General features: G+C 43.5%; 1 protein-coding gene across 1 annotated transcript in view; it reads right to left on the minus strand.

Moving 5' to 3' along the window:
• Positions 1-10,392: 10,392 nt before the first annotated feature.
• MEI4 (meiotic double-stranded break formation protein 4) overlaps positions 10,393-12,237 on the minus strand; it is a 126,421-nt gene continuing 124,576 nt past the window's right edge. Inside the window, exon 3 of the mRNA XM_006020478.1 lies at positions 10,393-11,038. Coding sequence (XP_006020540.1) covers positions 10,446-11,038 — 593 coding nt within the window. The 3' untranslated portion in view covers positions 10,393-10,445. The remainder of the gene's footprint in view (positions 11,039-12,237) is intronic.

Consider the following 12,237-nt stretch of genomic DNA (forward strand, 5'->3'; position numbering starts at 1 on the left):
TCTACATTTCAATTAGAACGTTCTAGCATTGCCTCACCATCACACGTACTAAGCCCCCGTGTTTTAAAGTGGCCACGGGGGCGCTTTATGTAAACTGTGTTAAATAAGGTTTAGATAAAGCATCCCACAGTGATTTTTAAACACAAGGGGGCTTAATACATGTGACAGGAGGTGTTTTTATTACAGTGGCTGTCTGGGAACTGATTTAATTAAAATGTTCCCATTCACCCCCGAGCACATGCATAGGCAGCCTAATTTCTGCCTGGAGTTACCACTTTCCCAGTACAAACTATGAGTGTACATGAACTCATTCAACTTCTCCCAGGGGAAATTCCCCCTCCAAGAGAAAGATCTACCATGTGCCAACTAGGGATGTAAATATTGTTTAAAAATATATCCATTTAACCTCCTCCGATTATATTGGTTAAATAGTTACTTGATAGCTCATACCTAGTTTAGCAACCTGTCAGGAATGGACCTGGCCCCTTATGTCTTCACTGCGCTCCCAACGCTGAACAGGCTCCAAGCCACTGGCAGAGGGGCAGGGAGGCAGCGAGCATTGCTGAGCCAACAGTGGGGACTGTCCAGCTACAGAGTCACAGTTTCTTTTCACCCCCATGGCCAGGGGCTGGGGCTGGAGCTGTAGACAGAGCTGGGGCTGTGGACCTCCCCTGTGCCTGGATCCCACCACTATGGGGAGGAAGGGAGATGCCAGGCCTCCCACAGGGTTCAGGTGGGTCCTTCCTGCTGCAGCAGTGAGACTCCAGGCCATGTGGTAGGTCTGTCTGGCCCCCCTGCAGCTGCAGGGCCAGGCTGCCTGTGCCTCCTGCCACACTTGTGCTACTGCAGACCAGATCTGAAAAACTTCTCCATGCTGCCATGAGCGGTTTTCCCCAGCTTGCCCCAAGGGAAGAGGGTGTCTAATCCCAGTGGGGCAGCCTCTGTCACGTGCCCTGCATCCTTCCCTCTCCTACCCATGGTGCTGGGACCATGTGGGGCTTGGCCCAGCCCTGAGGTGGGACTAAATGCACAGCTGGCTCAGCCCAAGAAGGCATTGTGGCAGCTGAAGCAGGCAGTGCTAGGTCTGAGGGGTCACCACCAGCCCCTTGCGTGAGGATTGAAGCCCTGCATTTCTGAGAGCTGGTGATAGTTGCAGTCCTAACACTCCCCGCAGGATCCCTGCAGTGCCGCTGCCCCTCCCAGTGCCGCTGCCCCTCAGGAAAGCCCTGTGGCTGTGTTCTCCATGCAAGAGGCCAGCAGTGACCCCTCAGACCCAGCACTGTCTACTCCAGATGCCTTGGTGCTTCCTCTGGCCAAGCCAGCCACGCACTCAGCCCCACCTCAGAGCTGGGCCAGGCTTCGTGTGGCTCCAGCATCATGAGCAGGAGGGAGAAGGATGCAGTGTGCCTGAAGGAGGCTTCCCTGTTGGGACCAGACCCTTTCCCCCTCTTGAAGAAGAAAGTTTGCTCCAGTGTTTGTGTGTTGTAATGCTGATTTATGGGATTGCCAGGCATGCACAGTTACTGTATTGTCTCAAAGGAGTGAACTCCTGTTTTGTTGGCCTACTTTGCCAGCTTGGGCATGTGCAACTGAGAGAATGTGTGAGACGGGAAAGATGCGTGTCTGTTTGGAGGTAAAGGCGAATGACAAGGTGTGATCAACAAGTGACTGTATCTTGTGAAAGAGTGGTTTGAGTGATATGATTAGATCTGATACAATTGGCATTGAGTGACAGGACATTCACCTCAGGAGACTGGCTGTTAAGAGTGGTGCAATTCTTACATATAAAAGTCTAGATTTTGGTGCTGGACTGTGAGTGCTACAGTCTGTCTGTGAGTGTGCAGGAGTGTGGGTGTGTGTGAGGACCTTGTGAGGGTCTGTCTGTTTTTGTGGTATCTTTGGGTGCATCTACATGTGTTGCTATGACGATATCATTACTGCACCATGATTTAGTACCTTTTGGAAGTACTAAATAATGGTGCAGTAACAACCCATACTGTGCTGTACAAATGGTGCATGGTTATTTTTTGCAACTACTTTGCCATGGTGGCATGCTATACTGGGGTAGCATGTTGCTATGGTGAAGTAGCTGCTGGTCACATGTAAATGCCCATGTATACTATGTCGTTATAGTGCACTGCTACGGCAACATAGCACCACTTGCAGATGTGCTCTTTGAGTGTGAAGGGGTTTGTATGGTGAACAATAGGTTCTTGAATGTGTTTGATTCCACTGGGGTATTGTGATTCGGCTCTGTGAGCGGAGATGGGATTGCAAGCATTAGCGAGGCTGGTAGCTCATCCCGTGGAGGGAGCAAGACACTGACCACTATCGCCTGATCTCCTGCATTGGTTTCCTGGAACCTCCCGTTTTTGCCTGACTTGGATTGGCTTCTTCTTCACTTTGGTTACTGGGTTGACTTTGATTTTGCTTACTGCTCATCTATTTTAATATTGGTAGAGTATAGACTGTATTTGTGTGTTTCCTGTGTTTGTATTTGTTAAATCAGTGTTACAGTTGTCATCTCTTACCTCCGTAAATATTCCTTATTGCCTGTTCAGCAGATCTGTTCTTATTTTTAACTTTTAAACCTGATTCCCTGTGTGTGTCAGTGATAAACAACTCAGCAAAAATCAACACTGGCACATCAACATCTTAGTGTGCTAGTTGTCCTTGCTGAGACTGAGCCTGACACTAACCTACCATTATTGCTCACTATCCCCAGCAGGCTCTTTTTTCAAATGTATTTGTTCCTGCTACACCCCGAGGCGAGCTGGGGAGAGGCTTGCCTGGAAGCATGGAGGAGCCTTCCACGTCCAGGCCACAGTGGCACAAGCGCAGCAGGAGACACAGGCAGCCCGTTGCCCTGCCCAGGTCCTGTTGCTGCAGGGGGACTGGGCAGACCCACTGTACAGCCCAGAGTCTTTCTGCTGCAACAAGAAAGTCCTGCCTGACCCCCATGGTGGGCCCTGCACTGCCCATGGGGGGCAAAGGGAAGCTGCAGCTCAGCACCTAAGCAGTGTCCCCTGGTGGCTCAGCTGTGCCAGTTGACTCCTGCCTGTAGATCCCTGCCAGTGGCCTGGGGCCCACACAGTTCCAGGGGCACTGTGAAGATGTAAGGGACTGGGGCTATTCCTGTTGGAGGTTACTAAACGGTAAGCAGTGAGTGCATCTACACGAGACGCTAAATGTACAATAGACTAATTCTACTGCATATTAGCATGTCACAGCAAAATCTGTACTAATGCATGCTAGAATTAGTCTACTGTGCATTAGCATCACCAAAAAAACCCAAAACAAGTGCCAATTACAAGACATTAAGTCAGTACCTGCTATTACAGGTACTAACTTAATGTGCTATAATTATGGTGCATTAATAAATGTGTAGAGCTGCCCAGTAAGTGGTATATGGTATCAATATAATCTCTGTTTAACCATTTACATCCTTAGTGTCAACCCTTATGAGAGAAAATCTCTTGCAAGAAAGAATGCTTGTATGCTCCTCTCCTGGTTTGCTCCATACGTGGAGTGATGGAGAAAAGCAAAGTCCCTCACCTGTTCTCCAGTCTGAGGAACAGTTGGGGAGCTTTGTGGACTGGAAAGAATCAGCTGACTTTGCCCCCCATTCCCGACTCCCCACATTGGGGTCCCTTGTCTGGGGAACAGGTTGGGGAGTTCCCACAGTTCCCTCCACTGTGCTCTTGGAGACTGGTCCCGAGGAGAGGGAGTATACAGGCTTTCAGTGGGCAGCTGCCTGTTCTCCTTTGCTCTCTGCATCTTCCCAAGATGAGGGTGAACCTGGTCTGGGGAAGTCACGGGGAATCTTTCCCCACTGCACCACTACCCACAGGAAACAGGAGAAGTGGAGCAGCTACTGCTCTTCAAGACTTGCATTGGTGAAAATTTCTGAGAAATGAGTGCCTATTCATGGTCTAAATGACGGTTCAATGATTTTCACAGCATAGTGTGTGACATGAACACTACAGGAATTTCAGACAATCTAAAGCTAAAGTTCTTATTACTTGACTGATTGCCATTCTAACACTAAAGTTCATTTTCCTGCATTTAATATTCTATGTCACTTTGGAATGACATCTACTAGCTGTAATTCTGATTTTGCATAGACTTAAATGAAAAATAGCATATAAGCAGAAAGTCCTTTTTGTAAATTATAATCACTAACAGACCTCAAATACACACGTTTGCCAAAATGGGAAAGATTTAACCAGCAGCTCCTTAAGTAGCTTAGTGACTTATATAAGGTGGTTCTGACTCTAATTCTGTAGAGAAACAGAGAAATGCTGATGAGCTTCAGTACTTAAATATACATAAATTATCACAAATATATGCTATTCATTTATCCGAATCTTGAGAATAAATCACTATAAATGGTTTAGTTACACAATCCCTGCCCCAGAGAAAAACTTCATTTACGTCCAAGTGTTTTAAACTATATATCTTTGTATCTGAATACACTCTAAGCCAATTCCAACTATATATTGGCATGCACTTATGGAATCTGCAATAGGTTACAAGAAAGAATAGATTAATCTTTGTAGGAATAGAAATCTGCTATAGGAATACATTCTGACAGACAAGACACAAAGAAAAAACCTTCTACTACAGAAATAATGTATGAGTTCCTAAATCATGTTATTTCATTAAGTCCATGTTACAGTGGTGAAAGCTTTTTGTTAGGTATTTGGGATACAATCCCTTGCCTTAAAGCTGGAAACAAACAAAACAAAAGCAGGCAGCATGACTTTCCCTCACACCAGGAGGATAACACAGCCCCCAAAGTATAACTTAGTATAGGCTAGAAGTAAGGAGGTTGGAAAGGACACAGAGGTTTAATAAGCTTACCTGGAGGATAGTAATGCCAATCTACAGAGATTTAGAGGAACTAGTAAACACCTAAGGTGAAAAAAGTGGACAAAATAACCTTCAAAAAATTCTATCTGAAAATTGTGCACACTCCTGAGTTACTTGCTTAAGAAAAGGAATAAGAGGTATTTGTTTTTTATATAAGAATTTTACAAGATGCTTGGATTTTTATATTTTATGTGAAAGCATCAGGTCATCACATGGGTCATCACATGGTAAAAGTCCATTCATGAGCCATGCTTACTCTCTGCCCCAGGATCCCATAAGTCTAATTCTGGCTCTGCTTGAAGGAGGGACATTTTTTTCTTTAAAGAATACTTTATTTGTATTTACATTTTTAGGCAAACATTTCCTATAGGAAATGCCTAATTTCAGGTATCCAAATCCATATTTAGGAACGCTGAATATGTGGCCTTTATGGGGTACTACAGTATATTTTTTTAGGGCTTTGTCCAGCCTCATTTCCAATGTCTCTAGCAATGAGACTCTCAAGAGTTATGAGAAGTTGTCTTAGTGTTTCCTTGCCAGTGTATCCTTGCCAGTGGCCGCACTATGATGTCTGCCAGTTCCTTAAGCACTCTTGGGTGCAATCTGTCTGGACCAGCTGATTTGTGTCCAGGTGTTCCTTCACAAGGTCCATGACAATGACAGGTGTATATTCACCCTCACCCTAGCTATCCCACATCATGTTAGGTAGGGTGGTCCCTACAGGCTTTGGAAAAACTGACACGAAGTAATCATTAAGCAGGTTGGCCTTTTCCTGGGTGTTGGTTGTCAGCTGTCCCATTCAGTTTAGCAGGGGTCCGATATTACCCTTTTCTTCCAACTCCCCACATATTTGAAAAAGGACTTCTTATTGTCCTTGATTCATGTAGCCAGTTGGAGTTCAGTTACAGCCTTAGCTTTCCTGATTTACTCCCTATAGGCGCGGACCAATGCAGAATACTCTTCCTTAGTGGTGTTTCCTGTCTTCCATCCTTATAAGCCTCTCTTTTTAGACGCAGGAGGTCCACAAATTCCCTGTTGAGCTAAAGGGATTGCTGTACCCTTTTACTACCTTTCCCTTGATGGACACCCCTTATGCTTCTAGGATCGCTCCCTTAAGGAGCAACCATTCATCATGAACTCCCTTCCCTTGCAAGTAATGGCCTCTCAGGGCCTTGACAACAAGCCTCCTCTCCTTACAACTTTTCTCTCTCCATTTATAATACTCTAGATAATTATTTTCTTCCTACATCCCGGTGACCTTCTGAGGTATTAAATTCACTACTTGTAAAGAGCTCTGATATTTACTACTTGTAAAGACCTTGCAGGAGAAGCTGAGAGGAGCAACCAGGCACACGTGGGGTGCCACGCACACATGTGCCCCCTAACCTTACCAGCGGTGGCTGAGACAGCAGAGGTAGTGGCAGGGGCAGCAGCAGCTGATCCCCTGAAGGTAAGTGAGGTAGAGGAACTGGCGCAGCTATGGAGGATCTGGAGGGGGATGATTATATGATAGAATGGGTAGCAAACTGGCTCAGGGGTCGCACTCAGAGGGTGGTAGTGGATGGGTCAGTGTCAACCTGGAAAGATGTGTGCAGTGGAGTCCCTCAGGGCTCAGTTCTGGGGTCGGTGCTGTTCAGCATCTTAATCAGTGATCTGGACAAGGGGGTGGGAAACACCCTGTTCAAATTCATGTATAACACAATAATATGGGATGAAGCTAACACCCTGGAGAGGAGGAACCAGATCCAGGCTGACCTCAACAGGTTGGGGAAGTGGACAGAGAGCAAAAGAATGCAATTCAATAAGGACAAGTGCAAGGTGCTGCATCGAGGGAGGAAGAACTGCCATCATACCTATAGGCTGGGGAACGACCTTCTCAGCACCACTGAGGCAGAAAGAGATCTTGGAGCTACCTGCTCAGCACCACTGAGGCAGAAAGAGATCTTGGAGTAACTGTTGACTCCAGGATGAACATGAGTCATCAATTTTATGAAGTAGTCGGCAGAGCCAATCGCACCCTGTCATGCATCCATAGGTGCTTCACAAACAGGTCCAGGGAGGTGATTCTCCCTCTCTACATGTCACTGGTTAGGCCACAGCTGGAGTACTGTGTCCAGTCCTGGACACTGCAGTTCAAGCGGGATGCAGACAACCTGGAGAGAATCCAAAGAAGAGCCACTCGTCTGATTGGAGGCCTGCAGGGAAGGCCCTACGAGGAAAGGCTGAGGGACCTTAACCTCTTCAGCTTCTCCAAGAGAAGGCTGAGAGGGGACCTTGTGGCAGCGTACAAATTCATAAGAGGAGAGCAACATGAAGTAGGAAATGATCTGTTTACCAGGCCCTCCCCCGGAACAACAAGGAACAATGGCCATAAGCAACTGGAGAGAAGTTTTAGACTGGACATTACAAAAAAGTTCTTTAAGATCAGGGTTGCCAGGATCGGGAACGGGCTTCCAAGGGAGGTGGTGCTCACCCCATCCTTCTGGGTCTTCAAGAGGAGACTAGACAGGCACCTGGCTGGGATCACATGATCCCATGTTTGGTGACCTTTTTCTTGTCTACCAGGCCCAGGAGGTCAGACTAGATGGACCACTGAGGTCCCTTCCAACCCTAGAATCTATGAATCTATATCTTTTGGACCTCATGGGGCTGTACATAAGGCTACATGCAACTCACACCAAGGTGTATCCAAGTCCTGCTATAAAATATCTGTATTGCCAGGCACTCTGGTGCCCCAGCTTAATCTGCAGTCAAGAAAAAGAGTGCTGCAGCTGTGTACACACATTCAGTAAGACCCTTATGACCATTAAAATTAAACCTCAAGAAAAGTTTCTATCTTCTTTAATCTGCAGGCCAGTGATTCTCAACCAGGGTGCTATGAGATCTTTTCAAGTGTTCCTGGGGTGTCACACACTGTTAAGTGTGCTAGCTAACGTGATTCACAAGATAAAACTAGAGATCTAAAATTGGAATCCGTAGAGTAAAAAATATTCTGATCTACTGTGGTCTTTCTGAGATCTTTGCAGAAGAATTCCTGTATTTCTTTTCTGTAGTCAAAAAACAAGTGAAAACCAAGAGCTGGCATTTTCTGAAGGATGCTTTGAGTCTATTGAGGGGTGTTCTGCATCTAAAAAGGTTAAGAACTGCTGCTGTAGGCATTTAAACACTGGTAAATGATCTGAATTCTCCCAAACTCTGCCAGTTTGCCATACTTTGCAGCTGACAACACTGTAATTATTAGTAATCTTGTTTTAAACCTATAATCGCAATATTTTAATCACTGTTTGAGTAAACAGTAATAATTAAATACTAAGCAAAAAATGCCCCTGAAAGATATTAGGTGCATGATAATTAGTCATGCAACTATCATCACTGATGTTACACTAAACATATTCTTTTACATTTGAAGCTGAAAATGAAGCTAAGTAAAAATAAATATATAAACTTTAAGATTTTTTCCCTCTGAAGTATTACTGAAATAACACTAGGGATATTACTAGTTATATCTTATTTAAGTCCTCCCCAGAAATTTGGCAGCTGTTCTCAAGATTAACTTCCAACACACTACTGTTAACTAATTCATTAACGTTAAGACCAAATGTTAACTATGAACAAACCACTTAAATGTACCAACAAGTGTTTCCAAAGAAAAGCTAATATAAGTTACAAGTAAGTCACATATTGTGGTGGAATCAAAAAATAAGAGTACACAAAAATAATGTGACAGACAGCTGACCAAATGGTTACCATAAAGTTACCATAAAGAGGAAGTGAATTTCCAATTCATAAGACTGCCTTTTCCTGAAACTTCCTGATTCAATTAACTCCAGCTAATACAGACTTCTCTTTTTTTGTAAGTCCACTTGTTCTCTACTCTCATCCATCTACCTAATCCCCACAACCAAATATGGAAACTATGGATAACAGTGATTATCAAGAATCCCTTGACAGCCACACAAATCTCCAGTCTTTCTTTATTTTCTATTCTGTTGGTTCCTCTGATCAGTTATAAAGTTTCCCAGTCTTTAGCAATACAAAGAGTAAACAGCTGAAGGATCATGAACAGAGGAATTTATATTATTTGGCTCTATCTTGCTCCACTTTTGATGCCTGAAGCACAGAACACTTGGAATACTGATTAAAGCCATAGACTCACAGATGCTAGGGTTGGAAGGGACCTCAACAGATCAAGTCCAACTCCCTGCCTAGGCAGGAAAGAGTGGTCAAATGACCCCAGCCAGATGCCTATCCGGCCTTCTCTTAAAGACCCCCAAGGTAGGGGAGACCACCGTGTCAACTTACAAAGCAACAATAAAATCTAATGAAAACATCTTGAAATTACTGCCTAATCCTGGAAAGACTTGTACAAATGATTCCCTTCTGCAAATGCTTTCTCCTTCCTACCAGAAAAATATACAGCATGGTATTTGGACCCTTCTTATTTCACTAGTATTACTATTGTTTCCACTTTAAGTTAAGTCCCACAACACCACAGAGTAGAAAAGGGGAGTTCAGAGGCAGATAATGAAAGTAATCTATCATGGAAGACCTTGCATAAGAAGATATATTAGGACTGTTTCATCTGGAGAAGACAAATAATAGCAAGGAACTTGACAGAAGAAAAGAAAATGATGAAAGATGTAGGTGAGGTGGCATCTACACTCCAACCTTCCATCATAATATTATGGAGCTCATAATATAATGGAGCTAAGGACACTGAATTCCTATATTGGTTTCTTATTGACTTTGGCCTAGTTAAAATATGGATTTTCAAATTTCAGCAGGCTGGGTCTCCTGATGGTATAAGTTAATGTTGTTTGATAGACTTCAGTGTAAGTATGCATGTTTACACTAGCTGAGAACATGATGCTACATCAGTGGTTGGCAACCCTTTCAGAGGTGGTCAGGTGCTAGGACATGACTGCTGCTGCCATTCTCCACAATATAGTAAGAGCTCCCCTGGCCACTGCTTCTCCCTATGACAGCATGATAAGAGCTCCTGTGGCTGTCTCTTGTCCCTGCAGTGGTATGGGAGAGCAACTACTACCGAAGCCCTCTGCTACCAAATGCTACCAAAGCTCCTGCTCTGTTGTCCAGATCAAATGGCTCTGTGAGCCATAGGTTGCTGACTCCTGTGTTGCATTGTTAACTTGGAAAAAGAAAAAATCATTGCATGTACTTAACAAGACCATGACAATGTCCCTTACCACTGCATGCCCAAATGCTTGGCTGACATCTCTCCCTACTACAAAACTGGTCCAATGAAATATATCACTAAGCAAATCTTGCTTTCCTATACCTTCCAACAGTGAGATCTGTTTTATTCTACCTGAAGTGTACTAGTTGTAGAATAAACTCTAAATCTGAGATTAAGAGAATACTGCATTTATATGCATGCACATAAATCCATACTCAACTTTACAAAATGTGGGTGAGCATTCCTAAAACTTAATCTATAAACAGCAACCAAAAAAGGTGTGCTTTGTAACAGAACCTCTCAATACACAGCAAATATTCAACTTCAAAAACTTCCAATTGATAATGCTCTTATTCTAAACTGTATATTTGGATATTCATGGTAACAGGCAGGTGCTTAAACTTACCCTATTGATATTGCTGTTGCTTAAAATAATCTGAATTAGTTTTTTCTTAAATTCGTGTAGCTTCTTGAAACACTTTTTCAGAACATGATTAGATAATTTAGAATCAGTTATTAAACTGCTCAAAACACAAATTGCCTCAGTCATAAAATGTGTGACTGGAAGTTTAGGACTGTTGTAGTAAATAATCAGGCCATCAAGCAACTGAGAGACAGAATCTGATACTGTGGAGTAGTTGTTTTCAAGCTTTGTAAAATCAGCTTGAAAACTTCCTGCTTCTGTCAGTTTTCTTAGTTCAAGTAGATGCTGCAAAAACTGCATATGAGCAACGAGAGTTTTTTCCTTGTCAGTACAATATGGAGTCAATTTAGGAAGTATTTCAGAACAAAATTTAGAAGATGAAGTGTTACAACTAAGCTCAGAGTCCAGAAAAGTATGTGATAAGTCTAAAGTATCAAATGCATAGTCACTAGATACATCACACCCAGAATCTTCTAGCTGGCTTGGATTTATAGAGTTTATAAGCTCCTGATCCGACAACATTTCAGTAAAGGCATCTGGATTCCCTGAAACACAAACATGAAAGTTACATTCGTATTTTTAAGATGCTTATACATAGAATGCATTTATTATTTTTCTTATTCTTTTTTGTTATTTAAAACTTCCCTGCAATAACATGGATTAAGCAGTTATTTCCCTCTAATCCATACGAACATGACTGGAATTTAAAATAAATTTTAATAAAAGGTAGAGCTCTTTAAAACCAACATACATTTATAAATCTCTGGCGTAAACAGGTCATCCAATGAGTATCTCAGATAAAAGCCTATATACACCTTATGAAGTGTAGTCTGAATATGTTCTTCAATAGTTGGAAGGTTCAAAAACTTCATACACATTATTATAACAGGCTTAAAATAGGACCTACACTTCTATGAGTTTCAAACCTAAAAAATGTATGCTACTTCCCATATCACACCAGTTTTCCCCCCTAAAGGTTAGGGTGGATTTTTTATGGGCAATTAACATAATTGTATCAACTAATCTCTTTGCAATATTTTCTACAGTAAAATATACCTCACAGAGAACTTTTTTTTTTATAATTTAACTGGAGCAAATTTGCATGTTCATTTGCTCCTTCCTACATTCTAGAATAGATGACAGTTCATAGACATAATGTGTCTAATGCAGGGGTTGGCAATTATTTGGGCTCATGGGCCACATAGGGAGTTTTGGAGAGCTGCCACAGGCTGGGTTAGTACCACCCCCTGCATCATAGGGGTGGTACTATACCTCTCTATGTAGTGTGCGGGCCGGGAGCGATCCGGGGCCCTTTTTCCACGCTGCGGGCTGTGGCCAGCAGCCCGGACACGCTGGGTCGGAGAAAGCAGGCGACACGCTAGAATTAGGCACAGACGCTTAGTGGTTGATTCAAGATTGTTTACTTACACCGTAGATGGTCGCGGTGTAGGCTGGAAAGTTTCCCAGGTAAAGCTCCGCTTAAATCCCTGTTTGAGGACTCAGACAAAACTCTCACTCTCACGGAGTTGTCGAGGCTCCGTGGATCCTTGTTTGCGCGCAGGGAAGAGGGATACGTCGAGGATTGCGCTCGGCGACGGGGAGAAGAATCGATAGGTGATCAGTCTATCGATCAGCAGCCTCAGGTCAAACCTCCGTAGAGGCACTCTGCAGCGTGCTCAAAGTTCTCCGACTTGGGCGGAAACCACCCAAGCTTCTTATACGGCTAACAAACCAAACGCTAGCC

Source organism: Alligator sinensis, unplaced genomic scaffold, assembly GCF_000455745.1.
Source record: "Alligator sinensis unplaced genomic scaffold, ASM45574v1 scaffold37_1, whole genome shotgun sequence".
NCBI classification, from domain to species: Eukaryota; Metazoa; Chordata; order Crocodylia; family Alligatoridae; genus Alligator; species Alligator sinensis.